General features: G+C 38.6%; 1 protein-coding gene across 1 annotated transcript in view; it reads right to left on the reverse strand.

Annotated features, from left to right (window-relative positions):
- MYO16 (myosin XVI) overlaps positions 1-25,544 on the reverse strand; it is a 337,132-nt gene that overhangs the window by 82,607 nt on the left and 228,981 nt on the right. The window contains exons 20-22 of the mRNA XM_024754009.1: positions 22,919-22,991; positions 7,778-7,930; positions 6,052-6,252 (exon numbers count right to left, since the gene is read on the reverse strand). Coding sequence (XP_024609777.1) covers positions 6,052-6,252; positions 7,778-7,930; positions 22,919-22,991 — 427 coding nt within the window. The remainder of the gene's footprint in view (positions 1-6,051; positions 6,253-7,777; positions 7,931-22,918; positions 22,992-25,544) is intronic.

Below are 25,544 nucleotides of genomic sequence, written 5' to 3' on the forward strand. Positions count from 1 at the left end.
GTGAGGAAACCATGTGAGCAAAAATAGAGATGGAGAAATGTAGGAGTCATTTTCAAATGGATCAAATGTGTTAAAAGAAAAAGAAAACTACAATGCTACGAGTTAAAACTCCTCACTGCTGTTCTGATCTGTAAACATTGACCCAATGAACACGTGCATTGGCTTCCTGGGGCTGCTGTAACCAGCACCCACTCTGGAACCTGGCATCCCTGCCCTGCTTCCCTGCTTCCTCAAGCTTCTGGTGGCCTGTGGCAGCATCACTCTGGTCTCCACTTGCTTTTCTCTCTCAAATCTCCCTCGGCCCCCCTCTTATAAGGATACTTGTCACTGGGCTTAGAGCTCAACAGCTAATCCAGGAAGACCTTCTTGTCTCAAGATCCTTTGACTTAATTACATATGCAAAGAGCCTGTTCCCAAATAAGATCCCAGTCGTAGGTTCTAGGCATGAGCCCGAGGACCTGTCTTTTGTGTGGGGCAGGCACCGTTCCATCCACTATGATACTTATGGGTTTGGAGACAGAAGGAGGCTGAAACACAGGCACGTCACTTAGGTAAGAGCAACACCACCAGGATGATTCGTATAAATCATCAAGGCCGGTCATACAATGGGACACTTATCTGAGATCCCCAAAGAATCACTTCATGCCAAAAAAGAAATGATCATAATAAACAACGTTCAGACAAAGACCTTACGAGCAGACACCAAAGAAGGTCAAATATGTAAGTATCATATATTTTATAGCTATTAATCTTGACCTCTGTTTTCATGAATTTAACTTTCATTACTTCAGATTGCTTTACTATCTCTTAATCGATTTCCTTTTCTCATGTTAAAATGTAGGAACTTCAGGGCTTCCCTGGTGGCGCAGTGGTTGAGAGTCCGCCTGCCGAGGCAGGGGACACGGGTTCGTGTCCCGGTCCGGGAAGATCCCACTTGCCGCGGAGCGGCTGGGCCTGTGAGCCATGGCCGCTGAGCCTGCGCGTCCGGAGCCTGTGCTCCGCGACGGGAGAGGCCACAACAGTGAGAGGCCCGCGTGCCGCAGGAAAAAAAAAAATGTAGGAACTTCAAAATACTATTTCCTATTAGAGTTTAGGAATCACCTTCATGGAAATTCAACTTTCCTAAGAGCCAACGTCTTTTGCCAAATCCTAATTCTTCTTTCCTTCAAGATTCTTAATTTTAAAAGCCAATAAAATTAGACACACTTCCGGATTTAATGCTTATCCATCATGTAAATCACTAAAAGAAGTTTAAGAGCAATTCCTAAAACAGGTAACCCCATATAAGGTTTAAAATTTGCTAAAACAAATAACGATAAAAAAACACACAACTCACAGCTTCTTTAATTCAAATTCATGCTCATTAGTGAGACCCTGTTAATATTTCATGCACAGCCTCATCCCATTTACTTTAAAATATTTCTGTAATGGAGATTGGAAGATACACCACGCTCCTATGAGTAATGAAAAATTCAAATGTGTTTAGGGAAGATCATCAGCTGTAATTTAAATAATGTTGCTTAAACATTTCTAAAAGGACTTCTGAGCCTCTGCTCCAAATGAGATTCAGAAGCATGGCAGGGTCTCGCAGTCAGAGCAGAACAGTCAGGTGTGTGGGTCTCTGGGGGCAGGAGGCTGGATGTCAGTATCATCACCAGCAGTAATGATTGTTCTTCCTGTGAGATACGGCATGTTTTTACTAACAGAACTAGGTAAACCAGGCATGGAGGGGCAAGTGATGGTAAGAACTCTCTAGCACATCCATCCAGACAAGAGGAGACTACGAACAAACCCACGAACCCCAAAGCCATTGAGGTCTCCTCCGGGGTCAACTTTATCATCAAAGAGCTATTCAGGATGGCTCATCCTACTGTCCAAAATAGACCCTGCCTGCTGATCTTAAGCCAATTAGCTCTTTGCTACATCTCCTGATTTATAAAATGCAGAAAGCGCTACTTTCCTTGAAAGTGCAATAGCTCAAAATTTAAGTATACAAAGTTACGTCTGATGATTAGAATGGCATATGGCTTGACATATTGCCACAAATTACATAGGATCTATACTTTAACATGTGAATGAGTCCTCAGGGAGTCCTTGGGCTAAGACTCTTTAGTACACCTCAGTGAAATGAAAGACTTTTATAAAACCACAAAATTGACTCCAATTATGGAAAATCCTGCTTTAAAATATAAAGGTGCTTTTACAGGAAATTTCGTGATTCCACAGGGCTTTAGCTATGTGGCAGCTAATCAACTGGCTTTCTCTGCTTTGCTTTATTGCTATCAGAACTCAGTGAAATGATTCCATTCACTCAAACTCTCCGTTGTTTTTCCCAGATTTTCTTAAAACCATTGACATTTTACTAGGTGCTTGTAGAATACTTTTTAAATGCAAACATACAATAATTAGCAAGCAAAATTTTATTCCAAAGCTTGGTACCATTCAGTTTAATGCAATTTTCACTTATTGAACACCTAGTATATCTTCCAGATACAAGACGAACAGACTTACAAGGCGGGTCAGGTATATACCGACTGAAGATAGCTTCTACGAAACTTACAGAAAAATAATTTTCCAAAATCATTAGTTATACCTTATTGTAATTTTTCAACTAAATCCTATGAATTCAATAAATTATTTTTTAAGTATCAAATGATTCATTTATTCATCAAATATTTATTGGTGCATTTTATGTGCCAGATACTCTCCCAGGCACTGGGGATTATCAAAGAATATAGAAACAGAGATACTTGCATAATAAAATGTCCATCAAGAGATTAATGGCTAAAGAAGATATGGTACATATACACAATGGAATATCACTCAGCAAAAAGAAAGAATGAAATAATGCCATTTGCAGCAACATGGATGGACCTAGAGATTATCAGACTAAGTGAAGTATGTCAGACAGAGAAAGACAAATATCATATGACATCACATATGTGGAATCTAAAAAAATGACACAAATGAACGTATTTACGAAACAGAAATAGACTCACGGACATAGAGAACAGACTTATGGTTACCGAAGAGGAAAGGGGCGGGGGGTAAATTAGGAGATTGGGATTAGCACATTCACACTACTGTGTATAAAATAAACAACAAGGACCTGCCGTACAGCACCAGGAACTACACTCAATATCTTAGAATAACCTATAATTCTGAAAATATATATATATATATTTATGTGTAACTGAATCGCTTTGCTGTACACTTGAAACTAACACAACATTGTAAATTAACTGTACCTCAATAAAAAGAATTTTGACACAAAAGCTTTTGAATTGAAAAGTATTCTAACATTTGAATTGAAAAGTAAAATAACATGTTATTTTATTATGCAAGTATCTTTGTTTCTATATTCTTTAGTAAATTCTTAATATAAAGAAAATATAGATTAAAAAATCTGCACATAGGACGAAAAGATTGCTACTGTTATAAAAAAAAATGTAAAGGCTAAATCTCTCAACTCTAAAGGACAGTTGATAATTTCTGAGAATATCTATTCATTATATAAAATCATCCACTGACTTCCTCCCCACATCCACTAAGCCGTCACATGGCACCGTCCCACCAGAACTTCTCACAAAGGTGTTCCTTGGCCTAAGTGTCCTGTCAAGGCTCACTTCCTGTTGACCCGGACGTCTCTTTTCTCTTCGTTTCTGTGATACTTTTCTTTCCTACTAACACCTTTCTCCCTCTTCTCCATGTGCAATTATACACATTTCCCAAACTATGACTAGGTTTCTAGAAACAGCCAGCCTCCCAGTGTCAAGTATTTTCAGCATCTCATGGGAATTTCCATTAAAAATCTCAAATTCCAAACATCTGAAGAGGAATATCTTTCCTTCCAAACAGCCTCCTTCTCCAGGATTTCCCTTCTTGGTTGGCCTAAAATAACCTCCATCAGTCAACAGGGTGCGGCCCTCGGGGTCATCTCCAGCTGTGTCCCCTCCCTGGCTCCACACATTCAGTCACTCACTCTTCCCTGGGAAGGCCACCACTCTGTCCTGCCGCTCTGGCTCAAACGCAGTCCTTGTTGGAGTGTTTCCATTATCCCCCTTCCTTTCTTCCCAACCTACCTACATCATGTCCTCTGGTTTTCTCACTTCATCCCCCACCCTGTCTAAAAACATCCGATAAGTTAACACTGTCAAGAGGACAAAGTCCTGAGGTGTACATGCATATTTATTCATGATTTCACCACAAACAGCCTTCCTAGACTTTTCTCCTACCAACCTCCATACACTTGACCAAACGTCTGGTACCATTTCCCAACTACGATGTGGTTGGAAATGGCGGAGTGTTAGGTTTAGCCTGGTCACTTCCTGTCCTGCAGATGTTGGAAAGTGCGAATATTACTTCTCCCAGACTCCCTCGCAGCTAGGGTCCGCTCGTTCTGCAGCTTCCACCTGTCTGAACTACTGCCCGAGATTTAGAGAGTTGAAGTGGCGGAGGCTGCATTTCTGCTGTGTCTGTGTTTTACCTGGTGAGCACGTCCAGGAGATGTTGGTTTTCTCCAGCACTGAAGGCTCCAGGCTCAGCCACTGACTCTTCCTTGTTGAGTGCCGGGGAATGGGCCTCTTACTGGTTTAGGTGACAGCAGTTACTGGGAGTCAGTACCTGTAGCAGCAGTTTCTCAATCAGGCTGCAGGCTTCCTGATCAAAGACGTGGCCCTAACTGCAGAGGGAGCCCTGTCCTGCGGGGTGGTTTTAAGGTCATTTCTGAAAGTTCAACTTAGAGTCCCCCCGACGGTGATTTTCTGCTTGAACAGCTACACGGGATTCTGTCCTTTGCAACCGAATCCAGACAGACGCACGGCCCGTTCATTTTCACAAGCCCTTGTCTTTACTGGGGTGTTCCTGCCTCGCAGTCTCAGGCAGCTCAGCATCCCCCTTATAGGTCAAGGTCACGTTTTACCTCCTCTTGAAAACATTTCTACACTCTTTTTTGGAGCCAAATAAATTCTTTCTTCTTTGTGCTAACAGAGAATTTTGTTAACATGACTAATATTACTATGAGCAAATTATAGCGGAAGTATTTGTTAACTTTCCTTTTCCTTACTTGACTGTGACACGTTTGAGGGCAAGAAACACGGTTTATTCATCTTTGATCCTCTAGTGCCCTGGGTTTGGCATATAGTAGAGTCTCAGTAAACACTGGCTGAAGTGAACTGAAATACACTGAGAGTGAGAGAGTGACTAGGGATTTCACCCCCTAATAACGGTATTTGTGCTACATCCCAAACAGGGAGGAAAGTCTGACGGCTACAGATTCAAAAGTGGAAGAATTAACCAGAGATGGAAGCTGGATCGGAGATTAAGTGGGATGTGGATGTGAGCATTAAAAGATGGATAAAATTTGACCCTGTGAAGAAGACAGGGAGGATATTTCCAGCTTGAGTGGGAAGAGGCGTCACGCGTGGGGGGCGGGATCCGCAGGAAAACAGGGAGCGGATGGGAAAAAAGAACCTGAACAGGGGTTTTGCAGAGGAGAGTTGAGGCAGGTAAGCCTTGGAAGAAGTGACAGGGACCAGCTCGGAGAGGCCCAATAGGAGGCTGGCCTCAGGACTGTGACATGTTTTAGACAGATAAGAGTCGGTCCTTGAAGGATCTGAAGAAGGAAGCATGTTTTACAAAGCCGGTTAGGCAACGGAGAGGGATCGGAGAGTTGCTTTCTTCCTTAGGTTTAGGAAAAGTAATTTAATACTAACAACTATATTGAGGGTAAGTAAACTCAGATGTCCAATGTTTCTTTTGATTTTGAAAATATCCCAAATTTCACAGAAGAGCTCTTGTATTAAATCCAGGTCTCGTTTGCTCGTATTAACTTATAAATATGGAAACGTTATGAGACGAATCACACCGCGTGCTTCATCACCCACGTTCTGAAATGCTAAGTCCTTATCGGGCTTAGGAAAGAAACATTTTGTGGGTTGTTCACCCAGTTTCAATGATCAAAACTCTAAAATATCAAAACCTTTAAGGCTTGTTCTTAAGACCTTTGGCCCATTAGCGCGTACCATAAATGGCTCAGTTCTCTGAACTCACCCGCCCTGCGTAGTGCATAACGGTGAAAGCTGTGCCTTGGTCTTTGAGGGCGAGGTTCCCGTTCCCATCCTTCATGGGGGAGTAAACTGCATTTGTGTTTGAGGATTCTAGAAGACTGTGTAGCTTTTTGGGAAGACTTGGTTCCACTGACCAAATCATTTGACTTTCTTCATCCAATAAAGAGAGAAATCCAGAAGGCTTCTGAAAGTTAAGAAGAGGAGTTTTTTCCTTCTATTACTCAATTTGCTATCTTTGTCATTGCTCATGCATACCATTTACATCCTCATCCCGTTCATACAAGCACTGAGAAAATAAATTAGTCTTTATTATCAATACGTGTCTATTTTTGTTCATTGCTGTATCTGCACCACCTAGCAAACCTCTGATGTCGTGTTGGTTCTCAGTAGTATTTATTGATTAGAGGAATTGAAAATAAATAAGTGCTTTTTAAAGTCATTAAAACACTGGCATTGTTAAAATATATATTCTCACCTTAATAAAAATAAAATTTCCAACTACAGAAAAGTTGTATGTTTTCTTTCTGGTATATAGACCTACCTATTTATAGGTAAAAATGCAAGTTTCACCCTATACTTGGTATGTCTTTTCATTTCATTTTGGGCGGTATCAAAGAGGAGTGGCAGCAGAAATATCCACTGACATTTCCAGTTCATACTGATGAGGTCCCACTATTGAAATAACCATTCCAACGATGAGACCCCAAGGATGATAACCAAAGAGAAGTAACTTCATTCTGCTGGCCGCGGTTTAGCAGTCAAGGACATAGCAGCAGGCGAGAAGGGGGGTAGTGGGTACCCAAGGCTTCCCATATACAGGTAAGTATATATTACTGTCAACCCATCTTATAACCTTAAGGAGGTAAACTGTATACTATGGGTGTCATGATGAGGGAGGGCTTTCTGGAGGAAGAGAACTTCTTCTGTACTTAAAACAAGGAATGTCGACAAGTTGGTACCAGAAACAAGAACACTGCACATATTCGGAAAATGAATAAAGTAATTTGTAAATATACATTTATAAAAATAAAGGGTAGAAAATTATATACTATTCTCCTCAATAGCTAAATGGTACCAGTTTTAAACAATGTTCAAGTGTTTTAGAAATATTACTGGTGAATCTATATAAAGCCTTATATTAGTACATACTGATGTTCGTGTGATAGATTTTTGTTTTTATGATGGCGATATTGAGGCAAAGATTCTTGCTTTGTAAGGTAGAAACAATAAAGATAAGCATAAACACCTGCAGAAATACTAAGATGTTATGTACGTATATATATATTTTTTTCTGCCAAGGTTTTCCATATTCAAACTTAGAAATTTGGAGACAAACAAGATTCTGCTGAGTTTGTTTTATGGTCTTGCTAGTCTTAGAGTTACTTTATAAAATATTATATTTGTACAATGGGTATTTATAACTATGCCAAGAAGAGAGTTTTAGCGACATAACTGTAGCTGAATATTTTTTATAACAAGATGATCTGATACTTGTTGTCTTTTTAATCAATGGGTAATCCTTCAAATGCCCTTTCAGAGAAAGGTCGTGTGCTCCTCAATCAACACTGAAAGATTATAAGTAAATTAGAAATTGCTGAGTCTCCCATAAAGATATCCTCAAAACAAGGCCCCGTAAAAGAAAGTTCTTTCTCTCCAGTATATTTAAATGCATGCATCCTGTAAAGTATCTAATTATATTATGTGAATACCTGGAAAAAAAAATCCAAAACTCCAGTCTGGTTACCAAGAGAATAAGCCGTTTCCATGGTGACTCCCTCTTGTGCACATTCTGTTTGCTCCTGTAGGAAAAGCACTTCATTGATATGGTGGTGCATCTTCTCATTGGTCATGTTGACACAGAGCTATTGTGGGGAAAGAGGAAACAATTCACGAGATGATTCGGCATGCAGATCCATGGTTCCAGGACACATTTCAGACCAGTGAAATGCTGACTCAAGAACGGTCAGCACAGTTAGTGTATCTATAGATGCCGCACTACAGTCGTCCCGAGAAGCCAAAGTAAAGAGCTTCACTCGATGCTGTTGACTTCCTACGGTCTGATTACGCAACTGAAGATGAGCACGTTAAAAACGACAAGAAGTATAACTACAGCATTAACTTACAAATTTGGGGTCTAAAATATATTTGAGCATTTAAAAAATGTTTCCAACAGGAATATATATTTGGGCTCTTGTCAACAAATATTATATATATATTTCTTTATCCATTCATCTCTTGATGGACACTTAAGTTGCTTCCATATTTCCATATCTTGGCAATTGTAAACAAAGCTACTATGAACACTGGGATGCAGGTATCTTTCCGAATTAGTGTTTTTGTTTTTTTTCAGGTATATACCCAGGAGTGCAATTGCAGGGTCACATGGTAGCTCTATTTTTAGTTTTTTGAGAAATCTCCATACTGCTTTCCATGGTAGCTGCACCAATTTACATTCCCACCCACAGTGTGGGAGGGCTCCCTTTTCTCCACACCCCACCAACACTTGTTAACAAATGTGTTATTTCTTACAGTTTTAATTTAACTTAAAAATATCTTAAGATATTAGAAAATAAAATAAAATAACACAAATCTACCCAAGATGAAGTCTTGCTTTCCCCCTGGGCTATTCTCCTATATTCTGCTTTTTTTTTTTTTAATAACAAAAACCTCAAAAGAGTTGTCTTTTCTTCTCTCAAATTCCTGTCCTCCCCACTATTCAAAACCCGCCAGTACAATTTTGCCATCACTGCTCCACCAAAATGGCTTTTCTAGAAGTCACCAGTGATATGTGCATTTCTAAATCCAGCGTTCAACCCTCCGTGTTCATTTTCCTTGACTTCCCAGTGAAATCTACAGCCGATTCCTCTACTTCCCTGGGGCACTGTCTCCGCTGTCTTCCAGGACATCCACTCTCTTGGTTCCTACCTCACTGGCCACCCCTTGTCCATCTCCTTCTCTGGCTCCATCCTGGAGTGGCCCAGCACTCTGCCCAGGGCCTCCTGTCGCTCATCTCTACACCTACTACCTTTGTGAGCTCAGGAAGTTTCACAGACCATCCTGTTCCCCCATCTGCACTATGTTATACTAGGTAGAATCCAAAGTCACTTAGAAATATTTAGAATTCTGTAACTCACTGAAAATAATTAAATATGAATAATTTATATAAATCGAAGTTACCAATAAAGCATTTGTAAATGGAAATCAGATCTCATTTGCAAAGGGAACAATATTTAGGATTATGTTTAATGTGAAATGGGATGTATTTATACAAAGTAAATGCCAAAGTTATTGTAAATCACACAAGACTGGAACAGTCACCCGAAAAAAGAGAGACCGCCCTGGGTTCCTCTTGTCCACGTGCCCAAATTCTTCCCCAGGTCTGGTATCATCACAACACCTGCTAAGTAGGACTCCTCTCAGACATTCCTGTCCCTCTGCTGGGAGCTCATGGCTTCTCTCCTGGACACATAAGAGCAGCCCTTACATTCCAGCTTCCAACCAGCAAGCCGAGTCGCCCCCCATAACCAACACCAGAAATGCCCTAATTCTCCATACAGGTGGTCTAGGCCTGCCCATAAAGGTGTGGCAATTAATAAATTAAGAATAACACACGCATAGCTTTCCACTTTCTCACAGACCTAGCTATTTGGGAGGATGGGAATTCACGAGATTCTAGGGACACAAAGAAATCTTAGAGGGAAATTTTTTCAGAGAAGAAAAGAAGCAACATATTGGAGTGCAGGGCATGGGTCAGCACACAGAGGGAGTTCGTCCTGAGGCTGGAACGGTTTGCTGAGAAGTTCTATTCTTTAGTTCTTGCCGGGACCAGAATTTTTTGAGTAAGTAGAGGCAGCTCAAACACCTTCAGAAACAGGGTGATTGGAGAATAACAGGATTGCAGACGCGGGACTACCCTGATGGAAGAAGCAGCTGGAGACCTGGAAATGTAGAGGCTCTTATGACCTAATCTGGTCACGTTATTTGGATGATGAACATACATCGATATTTCACTATTAATATAATAAGTGGAGAGTATAGTAGAAATATACCAAATACGATATTTAAATAACATATTTAAATGATATCCAAATACCATATATTGACACACAAAGAAAAACCCAAATGATTCTTAGCTCCAGGTCAAAAATGATGGCCCAGGGCGACTGCCCTTGTTTCCAATATTTTTTCTTGTTTCTCTGTTTCATAGTAAAAGATGGTTTCTGTAAATCTGGTGATCAGTGAATGTCTGTAGACTGAATAAGTTTCCCTACTGCATTCTATTACAAAATAAGGTCTTCTGTTTAAGAAAATTAACAAGAAAGAGGGAAACTTGTTATCTGTATCTCCCATTCCCAATTAAATAGCTTGACATAAAACAACCAAAAAAAATGTGTCTGTCCGAATGTCCCCTTGATTGTGCCAGCCCTGGCCAGTGCCTGTCTGCAGCAGGTGGACTGCAGTCTGAGGACCCAGGGAGCTGGGTGTCCAGGGGCCTGGAGGGACCGGTGGTCACTGGGACCTGGTTCCAGCTATTTAGCTATTTAGCAGGTAGGGGAAGGGGAGGGCCCCAGGGGACTTGTGCTTTCCGGTGACTCCTTGCCCCCGCCCTGCCGGGCTTCATTCTTGTATATAATTAACTAAACCCTCCTTTTTTAAACCTGAAAAAAAAGTTAAAAATAAAATAACTATGCCACATTGCTGCTGTCTTGGAAGCTATGTTAAAACCTGAAGACCTTGAGTGAATTTGTTCAAATTTGCAAAATCCCCCTTTTTTTGCATCGTCTCTTCCTCTACCACTCCATCCACATATCTCTGAAAATTTTAAAATTTTCTTCCTTCTATCTGATTTGGCCAGTGGCTAACCAGAGCTTTTCCCCTCTGCTCCCTGACAACTAGATTTCATGAGATATATGCAAAGCTGAAAGTTCTTTAAATTTAAAACTAAATGTTTCCTAAATAAACTCACACTTTTGTGGATCAATTCCCTGAATATAAAAATATTAAAAATATAGTCATTTCATTTGAGAACATACCATATAGGACATTTAACTTTAAATGCTTGATTGTTAAGGGAAAAAGAGTTTGAATACGGATACAGACACATAAATTCTGCACATGAGAGCTGGCAAAGGAAGGGCTGGAATTCAGTAATTAAATATCATCTGAAACATATTTCCTTCCTTGTACCTGATACAATCTAGCAAATTCATCCCCTTAAATTGTCCCATCAAAACTGACTGATTAAAAAAAAAAAACAAAAACTGACTGATATCACATGAAAGGATGCTCAACATCACTAATCATTAGAGAAATGCAAATCAGAACTACAATGAGGTATCACCTCACACCGGTCAGAATGGCCATCATCAAAAAACCTACAAACAATAAATGCTGGAGAGGGTGTAGAGAAAAGGGAACCCTCTTGCACTGTTGGTGGAAATGTAAATTGATACAGCCACTATGGAGAACAGTATGGAGGTTCCTTAAAAAACTAAAAGTAGAACTACCATACGATCCAGCAATTCCACTACTGGGCAAATACACTGAGAAAACCATAATTCAAAAAGACACATGTACCACAATGTTCACTGCAGCTCTATTTACAATAGCCAGGACATGGAAGCAACCTAAGTATTCATCAACACATGAATGGATAAAGAAGATGTGGCACATACATAAAATGGAATATTACTCAGCCATAAAAAGAAACGAAATTGAGTTATTTGTAGTGGGGTGGATGGACCTAGAGTCTGTCATACAGAGTGAAGTAACTCAGAAAGAGAAAAACAAATACTGTATGCTAACACATACACATGGAAACTAAAAAAAAAAAAAGGTTCTGAAGAACCTAGGGGCAGGACAGGAATGAAGATGCAGACGTAGAGAATGGACTTGAGGACATGGGGAGGGGGCAGGGTAAGCTGGGACGAAGTGAGAGAGTGGCATGGACTTATATACACTCCCAAATGTAAAATAGATAGCTAGTGGGAAGCAGCTGCATAGCACAGGGAGATCAGCTCGGTGCTTTGTGTCCACCTAGAGGGGTGGGATAGGGAGGGTGGGAAGGAGACGCAAGAGGGAGGAGATACGGGGATATATGTATACGTATAGCTGATTCACTTTATTATACAGCAGAAACTAACACAACACTGTAAAGCAATTATACTCCAATAAAGTTGTTAAAAAAAAAAACTAAGTGATATCAGTAGATCAAGATCTATGTTAATCTTACTTATGGTATATTAATCTCTAGGAATGATTCTGGAAAGACAAGTCATTTTCTATAAAACTGTGTGGAATCTGTCCCTAGTAGTAGCCCACTGTGAAAGAATACATTTTCTTGTTGCTGTCATTTTAATCATAAATGAAAAACAGAAATTTCTGAAAATTGTTGTTAGGGTAAAATTGAAAAAAATTTTTAAATATTCTATTTGCTTAAAAATTAATATTTTGAGGTGTTCCTCCCATCTAATAATGTGATAAACTCCTTTAGTCCTGAGATAATTTCTTTACCAAAGATTAAGAAATGTTATAAAGAAATTTCTTCAATTTGGAGTGAAATATTTACAGTAAATGTACAGAAAATAAATGACTCCATTATGAAATGAAACCACTGGAAAAGATTCTCTTTGATTAGATGATACACACAATTGTAATTTTTCAAACTTTTTGACATTAAAATATGCACTGAATCATTTAAAACAACACAAATAGATCTTACATCTCAGCGGTTTGATTTAAAAGTAGTTATGGAAAGTGTGGCTAAATGTTACATATTTTGGGAAATAGGTTACTCAAGAAATAAACGGAGAAGCCATGAAAATAACATGATGTCTGTTACTGCAGGAAAAAATAAAAACGTCTGATAAAGGATTCTGAAATAAGACTACCAACGGCTGATTCTCTACTGTAGAAGAAATACCCAAATTATATGACACTTATCTTTCCCCTCATTTTGAGATGCTCTAATTGAAAATACCTAGATAGATGTGGATGTCTCAAACACTATAAATATAATTATTATTATAAAATATATAAATTATATATGATTTATATAATTATATATAATTAAAATATATAAATTATATAATTATATTGTAAAATATAATTCTCATCATTTTGCATTCAGAATAGAGCTCAGCTCTGCAGTTACAAAAATTATTTTTGATGACAACTGACTAAATCTTCTTGCTTCTGACTTTATATCTGACCATCTCTGTATATAAACGTGGGTGTAGTGTTTCAGCTGACTCAAGCATTTTTATAATAAAAAATGGACATTTTAATTGGTTTTGTTTCCTAGTATTTTACTGAACTGAATATTGGCTTCACTGAATTGATCCACTGTTTTAGTAAGAATGGTGATGTCAAGTGTGAATGTGGATAAAGCCGCAGTCACGAGAAAGAGCTGGAAAAGGGCTTCTAGTCTTTTTTTTTTTCTACATTTTTTTTCTACTTTTTTTTTTTTTTTTCCAGGAAGGAAGGTCTACAGCAGAGTACCAAATTTTGCATAACAAAAAAATGATTTGGCCTGTGCTTCTGAACAGAGCAACTCAGGTGAATGCTTTCCTGGTCAAAATGATTCATAAAACATATAGCTTCCCTCCTGAGTTTTACTTTTTAAGTAAAGCTTTATTTTTAAGCTGCAGTGTCCGGTGGGGCTTGGTGACATGGGCTGATCCTTACAATATATCTGAACCTTTAATTGTACATTGTGTTCTTTGTATTCTGGGGAGAAACAAGAAGTCATTTATTAAAATCGCAAGGAAAAATCCAGCTAGATGTGTACAACTGAGCGGCCTGTGGAGTGATTTTTGACTTGTAGCTTTTTGGACAGGGGTGCTTCCTGAAACTGAAGGTGGACCTGCATTTCTAAGAGAGGCGAGCAAAGCTGGGTGTTAGAGGAAATCACGGGGAACGCGTGGAGTTTGAGGTAGGCTGTTTTTCAAACTCACTTTGAAGCAAGGCGTACGTTAAACTTTTTTACTAAAACAGTTCGCTTTTCCCTGCTCTAAACTGTTCAGAGCACTCACTGTTTGAACAAAAGTTAAAATATAAAAGAAGTGCTAATAGCATGAACTTCAGAACTGCCAGGAAAGGTAGCTAAGGGGACGAATGCGGACGTATCGCCCTGTGGCAGCCACCTTGCTGGCAAGTGGAAAAATACATCCCGCCAACCAAATGGTGGCCAAAATCAGGACAAAAACCTGCACATTCTTGGTTTATTCTCACTGAGCTGTCTGTGTTGTGTGTGCATATGCGGGTGTGTTCAAACACCAGCAGAGAAAGATAGAATGAAAGATTTGTAAGGCAAATTAGTTTATGTATCTGGAAGCATAAATCTCCATCAATAATTGAGTATATCACTGACTTCAATGCAAAACGATCATTCTTTTTACTTTTTAACTCTATCCATCGGAATTATGTTGGGATTTCATTAAATTCCCACGTATTCCTCAGAGGAGACTTGAATGTGGGTAAAAGGTAGGTATTCATAAAGGATAATGAACAGTTATTAAGAGCTGTTTAACTAGCATGCGCCTTCTCTGATTAAAATACATGCTTTGTACATTAGGTGCCATTGCTGAGTGGTTTAATAATAAAAATCATGTACCCTTTGAAAACACTCTTTAGTAACAGACTATCATTGCTTATCCGGATGGCCTATCATTTGTATTAATGACAAAATTAATTTCTTGAGTAAATTTTCACCAACTTTTCTCCCTTTATTTTCATTACTCAGTGAAATTTATCTGAAGCAAAAATATAATAAAGCATGAGGTATGCATCACAGAATTAAAGTGGAGATTAATTGAAGCTCACTCCAGTTGAAGACAGAGCTCCAGGCGTTAGACGGGGATTCGAAATCCTACTGAACATTAGAATTCACCGGGAGCTTTTAAAAAAGGCTGATGTCTGGGCCTGACCCCAAACCGATTAAATCAGAGTAGCGCCCAGGCACTGATATATTTTGAAAGCTTCCCAGGTGATTCTAATATGGAGACATGATTGAACACACTGAGATAGATGATGGCATACACAGTCCATTACCTGATTTTCTCATCAGTTTATATATACATACACACACACATGCATGTATCATACAGTTACACATTAAAGGACATTTGTTCCTGTCCAAAATGTCCTTCAGATATCTGGCCGGTAAGACCTTTGGTCCATGCCAAAAGGTCCTTGACATTTGGTCCTGTCCAAAACCTTTTGGCATAGACTAAATATACTCGAGGACATTTTGGATAGGACCAAATGTCAAGGACCTTTTCATGTGAACTAAATGTCCTATGGAGGTTTTGGACAAGACCAAATGTCTGCTAACCCATTTTTATCTGACGGGGCAGGAATGAGGTCAGGTTTCAGATATTCGGTATTTCTCAGATATGTTCAGCAGAACATTAACTGCATGAGACGTCAATTACTATCGTCTAAAACACAACACAAGAGAAGCCTAGTAAACACTAAGCCGAGCCAACAGCATTCTCTGCAGGGGCCCTCTCTGGGGCCTTCGTGGTGTCACGTGTACTCTGCATCTCCATGAAGAACGCCTCTTTGGGTTTCGAGACGACTGTATATAGTTTCCCCAACCAATCAGTCACTCCTGATTTCAGCACCTTCTCTATAAAATGGCAGGGGTAGGGGTGATGAGGGAAGAGTATGTCTCCGATCTGTTTCAGCCTTAAACTTCTATAGTGTATTTTGCCTTCTTTGAAATTCCTATTATTGCAGAGCCTTTCTTCTCTCCATCCCTGTGTGGGAAAGGACATGTTCCCTTTCTCCTGGCACCGTCTATCTTGACTTGACACCCATGAAGACCCTGATATTATTCCATAAATACAGGAGCCTGATGCTTGGGGAACGCGGCGTGGCAGGGCTGCTCCCTTGCTGGAGTCCTGTGTCAGGAGCCTCATCCCCAGATCCCGGGCCCAGGGCACTGTGGGGAACCTGCTTCCGCTCTTGCTTGTTTTTTGGTTTTCCAAAACCAAACTACCTTCCACCCCTTTTTGGTATTTTACTGTTTCTTAAAGGAACCAAACACCCTTTCCTCCCCTGGTTTCTCTTTGAGGTTTTTCAAATCAAACTCTGTGCAATAGGTTTTAAGCTAATAGAGGTTACTTCACAGGAATAAAGATGCTGGTTTTACACAGATTTAAAAAAAACACTTTCTCTCTCTCCAGCATTTCTTTTAGGGATTCTATTACTCAGTGCAACATAGACTCATAAAATAAATCCAATATTCTAATGTGTGTAACTCATGCCTATCATCTCCTCTAACATAAAAACCACCACTGTTCAGGGCTTTGAGGGATTGACTGAAGGGGTCAGCCAACAATAAACCTATTGGCTAATTTTCTTGCCATTTTCTACGTAACAATCTGCTAACGTCAGATTGAAAACTACAAATGCTACTGAAATCATTGTCTTTTTCAAAGAGCTGTCATTATCCAGGATTAAATGCAAAGCCTAGAGATACTGAAAAAAAGCACAGACTGCAGAGCCCTGGTCCTGAGGTGTCAAAGGAAGAAAGAAAATGGCACAAAGAGCACTGATTTGGGACCAGATGGAGTTGCATGTGAATTCGCACGTGGCCCCGCAAAGGCTTCTGGGACGTCCCTTAGCTTTTTGAGAAGGTTGCTGCAGGAGCTACTGATCATACAAGAAAAGCATCTGACTCATAGCAGGGGCTCTAGAAATTGTAGCCACTGGTGATTATTAGCAGGAACTAAATGGAACCATAATATTCGTAGTCAGCACATTGGGGGCTTTGCACCTGCACAGCCACTGCTGGAAAGCTGAGCTTCTTCCTGGTTAGTTGTCATGAAAAGAACTCGATTCTAGCAGGGTGGGGGAGGGATAAATTAGGAATTTGGAATTAACATACACACACTACTATATATAAAATAGGAAAATAACAAGGACCTGCTGTACAGCACAGGGAACTCTACTCAATATCTTGTATTATAATAACCTAAAATGGAAAAGAATCTGAAAAAGAATATATTACATATATATGTGTGTGTGTGTGTGTGTGTGTATATATATATATATATATATCTGAATCACTTTGCTGTACACCTGAAATCAACTATACATTGTATAAATTAACTATACTTCAATTAAAAAAAAATACATGGGACTTGCCATACTAGGAACGAAAATAGCAGCCTCTTCCTCATTAAGGTTTTCCTAATCCTTCTCCGAACATATCCAATTAGAATTGGTCCTTCTCATATTTGTACCCTACCTACCTCACCATAATGTCCGTACATTTCTTAGTGCCTAGTACAGGGTCTGGAACTTGGCACATATACAAAAACTACTTATTGAATGAATGAACCACAGAGTACCCTGATGCAAATGAGCCAGAACAAATGCATCCTTCTAGGTCCCGATAAAACACATTCTTACAGAGGGCAGAGACCATAGCACTCTCAGTTTTCCTATCTGTAAAATGGAGTTATCTACATCAACAGTACGTGGTATGAGTTCAACCGATGGTCGTTAATATGTTCTTTGATTTATCTTTGTATCATATCTAGGATAGTGATTTCACAGCTAAGGATTTTATGGGGTTTTTTTGAGGTTGAGGTTGACACACTATATAATCTTATTTCGTAGAACTTTAGAAGTCAAGGCATCTGGCTTTTTCCAAACCACTGAACACTTAGCCCAAGCTTGTCCTGTTCGCCAGGACTTTCCAGGAAATCTCACTCTTTAGAAAAGAATTTGTAAGCAAGGAAATGTTTCAAAGCTTTTACTTTGAACAAATGTGTTCTCTTTCCAAATTCTCTGCAGTCTTATAGTAAATTGTTGATACGCAATTTTACTAGATTCCACAGCTTCAAAAGTTTCATTATATGTAGCTGCATGTTATGTGTCTAGTGGGAAACTGGGGGAAATTATTGAATATTAAATCATTAGTTTCCACTACTTTGTTCTTTATGCCTTTTGTGAAGATCTGTAGTCTGCAGAACTCGGCGTTTTTTTACAACTGTTGGGAGAGAACATATTCTAGCATTTTTTAAAATAATATTTATATAATCTCAAAGTTTTCTCATTTATTTTAAATAGCACAGGAATATACCTTATTTTTTTGTGCCTTGCTTTACTGTGCTTTGCAGCTCCTGTGTGCTTTACAAATTGAAGGTCTGGAGTAACCCTGGGTCGAGCAAGCCTACCAGCGCCATTTTCCCAACAGCATTGATCACCTCCTGTCTCTGTGTCACGTTCTGGTAATCCTTGCAATATTTCCAACTTTTATTATTATTATTATATCTGCTACGGTGATGTGTGATCAGTGATCTTTGATGTTTATACTAAGACTTGCTGAAGGCTCAGAGGACGGTTAGCGTTTTTTAGCAATAAAGTCTTTATAATTAGGGGATGTGCATTTTTTTAGACGTAATGCTGTTGCACACTTAACAGACTACAGTATAGTGTAAAAACATAATTTTCATACGCACTGGGAGACCAAAAAATGCGCGTGACTAGCTTTATTGCCATATTCCCTTTATTGCTGTGGTCTGGAACCGAACCTGCGAATCTCTGAGGTGTACATGTATATTACGGACAATTTTAAACATATTCAACAGTGAAGAGAATAACGTAATAAACCTCATCTGCCATCAACCAACTTCAACAATTATCAACAATTACCACCTCATGGCCAATTCTGCTTTATCCATTTCCATATCACCCTCAAAATTAAATTCATTTGAAGCAATTCTCAGACATTGTGTCATTTAATTGGCAAATATTTTAGTATAATTCTCTAAGCTACAAGGACTTTAAAAAATATATCCATAGTACCCTTACGTCACGTAATTTTTATCAAGGATAATTTTTAAATTTTGTCCAATATCCATATTTCACATTACACTAATTAACTCATAATTTTTTATACTTAAGCAAATCAGGATCCACATAACGTCCATATATTTATTTCACTGACTCATATGTCTCCTAGATCTCTTTCAATCTACCAGGCACCTTGTTCTTTTACATTTTTATCCTTGCATTTTATATGTTGACGAGATCAGGTCATTTTTCCTGTACTGTTTCTCACAGTCTGGAGTTTTCAGAGTGAATTCTTGTGGTTTAGTTTATCATGTTTCTCTGTCCTCAGTTTCTGTTAATCAGTACTTACATCAATACCTTTCATTATATTCAGGTTTTCTACTTTCCTTCCTCCTTCTTTCCTCCCTCCCTCCCTCGCTTCCTTCCTTCCTTCCTTCTTTTCTTTCATTCTTGGCACGAACACTTGATATGCATCTGGTATACTGTCACCCTTCTTGTAACGTTAGCTGTGATTGATAACTCATTGCATAGATTCATTACTTCTCAGGAGCTGTAGAACTGACTTGCTCTAATTCTGTCACTCATTCTTCATTTATTTGTAGTGAGACCACATCAGGTTATATTTATAAATTAATTTAGGGAGAATCAGGATCTTTGTACTATCAAGCCTTTCTAGGAATGCAGCGTATCTTTCCACTTTTAACTGTAATTACGCAAACTTCGGGAGTATTTTAGTCCTCATTTAGGCTATTTACTAATTTTTGACTATGTAAATGTTTTCTTCTTTTCCTCTATGTCTTCTGATAAACTAGTTTCAGAACATATAAAAGTCTTTTGCATGCTGATTTACAACTGGCTACTTTATCAAATTCTCACCTTGTGTGTAGTAATGTTTCATTCTTTCTTTTCAGCTTTCTAAATATTAATAGTCTCTGGAACTAAAAGTATTTTTGCCTCTCCTTCCCACATTGTGCCTTGAATCGCTTTCACTTTTCTAACATCATTGGCACTGTGATGTGTAAGGGAACTTTTGTCTTGGTTATTTTCTTTCTGATTATCAAGCATCATAAATGGAATTCCCTGGCTGTGTCAAGTTGAAGAGTTGATCAGAGAGGCTTTTCTTTTAGGGCTTTCGGAGATATGTTCATAGCGCTAGATACATAATAAAGGAAATGAGAATTCATGAGATGTAAGTATCACATGGCAGAGAGGACCTGGTAATGATGTAATTACATAACTAATCAGGGCGACAGATTCAGAGCCTCCCGAATTGTACTTTGGAACTCAGATAATTTAGCGCCCCCTCCACTGAACCATCAAACTGCTGTTGAGTTATATATTTTTTACTCTAAAAATTATCTTTTTATAATATATAAATTAGTTCTGAATAGAAATGACTTATTAAAAGTCAGAGAAAACAGGACTAGCATTTCCTACGAGCTGAAACAAATTCTCATTTAAAGTATCACAAGCTTCCATCGAATGATTTAGAGCTACTTGGGCAAACTGAGGTTGGACATGCTGATGCTTTGGAGTACTTCTTAGTATCTCCTCAGATTGTCCCTGTCAAATTTCTCATGGATGAATGATTGTCAAGCAGTATACATTAATTCCTGAGCAAGAGAAGCCCCTAGCAAATCCACTAAAGGTTTTTTCCTTATGAGTTTACTCTTTAAATTTCAGTTGAAACGCATTTGTTAAGCTCGTATCATATACACAATGCGGTACCACGCCCAACTGCAGCCCTGTGGGCGTGGACGTTCTACTGAATAGCCGATAGAGGCACTAATATTCTTCTGGGTTTGATTCTGAATATAATATTGATCTGCTAATCATTCTGTTGCAAGTTTTCAGTGGAATAAGAAATGAGGAAGTTCGCCATTCTACTAGCAACTCAAGAATCTAGAACGTATCATTCAAACCAATGGCCTTTAAAAAGCTCACAGGCAAATTGAGGAATTTGCTAAATACCCTGTAAGGTGAGATTTGGACTAACCACAAAGAAAATCATTTTATCCTTCTAAATGGTTCCTGGGTATATTGCGCCCAATAATTAAGCAAACCTGCTAAACATGCGTGACAAACCTGCCAAGCAAACTAAAGGTATATCTTTAAAAATATTTATTGTTTCTGTAATCAAGGTCTAAAAGTTGGTCTTGAGCTTTTACCCATAAGTACCTAAAACTAGCTCTTAGTATTTAACAAGACTTGTTCTTTAGAGTTGAAAAATCTAAAATCTAAAATGCCATTCTTTGTTAATAAAAATCTCAGGCCATGAATATATTCTAAAATATATAATTAAAATATTTAACAGCAAGAAAGAATGATAAGGGGTATAATAAAAATCTCAGGCCATGAATATATTCTAAAATATATAATTAAAATATTTAACAGCAAGAAAGAATGATAAGGGGTATACGTAATTATAGTAAATGAGTAAGTTTTAATCAGGAGATAACATAAACGTTTTGCACATTTCAGCTGCCGGCACAGACTTGATAAGATACTGAGTCTGGGTCTGGAGCAGGAGGTTGGGAGCCCAGCCCTCGCAGACACGCTCCCACTTGTGATTTCTGCCTGTCACTTAACCGGGAGATGCAGAAACCGTGAGTCTCACTAGAGACCCGAGCCTGCATGTTTTCTAAGGCAAAAATGGAAGGAATCAATAAGACTGCCAGACAACATTCAAATACTTGCAGTGAGAAATCTGTCACCAGAAGCAGCCTGCAGACCTATGCTTCTCGTTGGACATCCTGCTGGTGACTCTTTCAACTGCCCTCTTCCTATGTTCATCACTATTTTTCTTAACAATACGCAATAAATAAATAGAACCACAAAGTCCTCCCTTTTCCATTAATCCGTGGACACAGCATCATGAAGGGAGAAGAAATCTCCGGTCTCATTGTTCTTGTTTTAGGCGAGATTTCCTGGAAAGTTTTGTAGAGACATGATTCACCCTAGATTAAGTGAGTCGGCATGATTAAGATCTACTCAGAGGACCCTGAACCACTTTTTTAGAGAAAAAAAGGCCAAATCTGAAAAGGTTTTCAGGTGTTCCCATTGACAGCAGCGAAGGTAGCTACCCACCATTTCTTACATGTGTACAGTGAGCTGGAAAATGACACCAGCACCTCTATAACAGTCATCTTGTTCACTCTCACAGCCCCATCTATTACCATCTTGATTTTACAGATAAGAAACCAAAGCTCATGATAGATTCTTCATCTTGGCCAGGACAGCTCTGCTAGTACAAGTCACAGAACTGGGTTTCAACCTCACTCTATTTAATCCCTTACCCAGTGCCAGTAACCACTCTAAACACTGCATACTTGAAATTCTTCGTGTAATTTAATGCAGCATGGTTTTCTCTCCTCCCACCTGTACCATCTTACAGGTTTAGTTTTCCTTCTCTGCTAGAGCAACTTTTATTTCTACCCTTAACACTTAATTTTTAGATATACTTAATTCGATTAAACTATTCGTACTATATTATTAAGATACCTAAAGAATTCAGTGCTTTTACAAGTGCCCTAAATTGTAAATAGATTAAAAATAATCAACACCTCTGTAATGTACTTTTATGAGTTGGCCATAGTCATATGTACGCATGTCACGTAAAGTTGAAACTACAAATAAGAACATTTAGCATGAGAAAGTATTTCCATCCTGTTTTTTTGGCTGGAGTTTCTAAAGACCTTCAAACTAATTTCAAATAGACACCCTCCGAGTCTCTGACCCTGCTGAAATGCCATTTCCATAAGCACAACTCTGGTTTCATCTAACTCCGTCTTTTAAAACAAGTGCCTCTGTTTTAAAAAAAAAAAAAAAAAAAAGGATTATGCCAGTTTACAAGACCATATAAAAATGATGACTATGTCAACAAACCAGGAACATTAATTTAAAACAGGACTGCAGAGTCCTTATTTTAATTACATATTCCCAAGAAATAGTGCAAATAGTCTTTACTGAATTAAAGAGAGATACCTTATTAGTTGAAAAAACCATTCAAGTTAACAAAATTTCAAAAGAAACTCACTTACTTGTTCAAATTCATTCTTTTGAAATTCTTCAAAACCAAAGATGTCCAATATTCCAATATCCCATGTCTGCGAGCTGAAATGAAAGAGGACACAGTGAACACACATCCTTAACGCTTCCCACTGCTACTTTAGGTTGGAGAAATCCAGCCACATAGCGTGTCACTGGCAACTTGAAGTAAAAACACAAATGATTATCTTAATCTGGTGGAAAACTGAAAATTAGGAAGAAAAAGTGTTCTTTTAATGCTTTGATTCAAACACAAACTCATTAACAAAAATGCACTGATTTCTAAGTATAAAATGTAATGATATATGGGTAGTTTAATATTTACTTCTCTGAAAGCCTCTGTGTCTGTCTCCTTCAAATAGACCTGCTTTCTCTGAAGGAATTTGGACCGACCTGTTAAGTGGGTCTCACCAGCAGTAAATCAAGCCATTTCTCCATTACACATAAGTACAATACAAGTCAAGTTACAATTAAGCCATGTGCATGTTTTTTGATAGATCAGTTTGAGCCCCTCCAAAAATTATGATTTTCCTAAAGGAGGCCCTATAAATAAAGAACAATGAAGATCATGAAACTCGGGAGCGAAATGGAAAGAAATCTATCTAAGTAACGACTTCCCTCTTCCATGTAAACTATCCCTCTTGGAATTTGCTACAGTCTTGGATGGTCAAATCACAGATGTCGGAACACACACAGTAAGTGAGGAAAGAAGGAATGAAACCTCATGTGACCCGGGAACCCTGACAACCTGGATTCTGTGGGGATGTGGGAGCGGCACGGGGGTGTGTGCACGAGGTGCTTCTTGCAAAGAAAGCCCCAGATGATTCTGGAACGCTGGTCACCCCACCCCTCCCATGTCTCTGGTCTAGCGCGTCATCAGGAGGACTGCTGTCTGCATTTTCTGCCAGTGGAAGCGATGATTCCTCATCACGATGGTGCTCGTTGTTTCATTACCAGTCTCCCTGCTGGTGCAGATGTTTTGCTGTTGTTTCCACTCAATTTGATGTATCCAAACTGCAGACCCCCTTGGCCACCAACTCCCTTTTTGTACCTATATTGTGTTTTCACAAGCAGGATGTAATCACAATACATTCGGGGCTATAATTTGTCACTTACATGGCCACTTTTTTCTCTAGAAAAAGGCGAGCTAAGGATTCTGTGATATCCTTTCTCTAAGATTATTTGTTGTAGATGGTACAAAATATGAACGTCATAAGTAGGAAAGAGCATTTTAAAAGCCCTTGATATAAACGTCACATGACAAAGAGTGTAAGTCAGTGAGGGGAGGAAAAAAGCATTCATCGGATGTCTCTAGGTAATCGATTCAGTATTTTAGAAGAAAAAAAGAAAGTTAGCTTTGTGTCTCACCCTGTGTGCCCAACTCTACATGGATTAGAGAGCCAAATGTTAGAACCAGAAACCGGAAACACGTACAGGAAAACAAATGTCATCTTTTTTTCCTGTTTTCAGTTCTGGGAAACGTCAAAAGAAAATATTCAAAAACATGATTATGCAAAGACGAAATTCTGCTGCAGGATAAACTGTAAAAATAAAATTAAGTTCTGTTAGAGGTAAGTATTATTTAAAAACGCATTGCCTCCTTCATTTTCATAGATTTTTCTCAATCTACTAGACTATGTGTCCAGTCATACATCATCTTCCACCCACCCACGCCTCTCCCCATCCCACCATCTTTATAATGTGCACAAAAAGACATCGGGAATGATGTTCGCTCAGTGGGAACCATGGTGCTGAGGGTTAGGCTGATTTGTTGCTCTGTTGTGTGTGTGTGTGTGTGTTTTCCATGTAATGAGCTGCATCGTTTCACTTGTAGGAGCCTAGTGATGAAGCCTGTCAAGTTCTGGAGTTGTTCCGTCTTGGTAGGAATCCTGATTGAAACACTTTTTAGTTGGATAACTTTGGGCAAGTTACTTAAATTTTCTGAGCTGCAGTTTCATCATTTATAAAACTGAGATAACAAGTCACATTTATCCACCTAGATATTTGCTACAAGTAGAAGTAATGTAAAGAAAGCTCTAGGATAATAGCTGGTACACAGTGTGTCTCCAATCACTGAAAGTTGCTTTTAAAAATAGTTGTTTAAACTTGCTATAGAAATACAGAGGGTGGCTAAGAATAGAAATATAAATGGCTAATAGGCATATTAAAATGTCAATCTCATGAAAATTGCAGAAGAAATAAACTTTAAAAAATTACGATGGGAAAGACATCCCCATACACTTTTGTTGGCAGTTGAAATTGGTAGAGCCTTCTTAAAAAACAACATGCTTATGTGGCACAAAGCTTTGAAATATTCATATCATTTGCACCAGGACTTCCATGAGCAGGAACCTATACTAAGGCAATTATCAGAAATGCAATTAAAGACATGAATAACGATGTTCATTGTTATCTTAATTATAGTAAAACAACAAAAAGAAATAACAAATACCCTACACTAAAGACACAATTAATTAAACAGCATCCATCCTAGGACGGATTAATTTAGAGAAACTGTCAAGTTAATAGAAATCAATTTATAAATTCTGTATAAATAACCCCAATTACACATCCAGAAGACTTAGACAGAAGTACAGTCAGCCCGAGAAGAGGACCTGG

The sequence above is a fragment of the Neophocaena asiaeorientalis genome, unplaced genomic scaffold (genome assembly GCF_003031525.2).
Source record: "Neophocaena asiaeorientalis asiaeorientalis breed wild unplaced genomic scaffold, Neophocaena_asiaeorientalis_V1.1 scaffold684, whole genome shotgun sequence".
Lineage (NCBI taxonomy): Eukaryota > Metazoa > Chordata > Mammalia > Artiodactyla > Phocoenidae > Neophocaena > Neophocaena asiaeorientalis.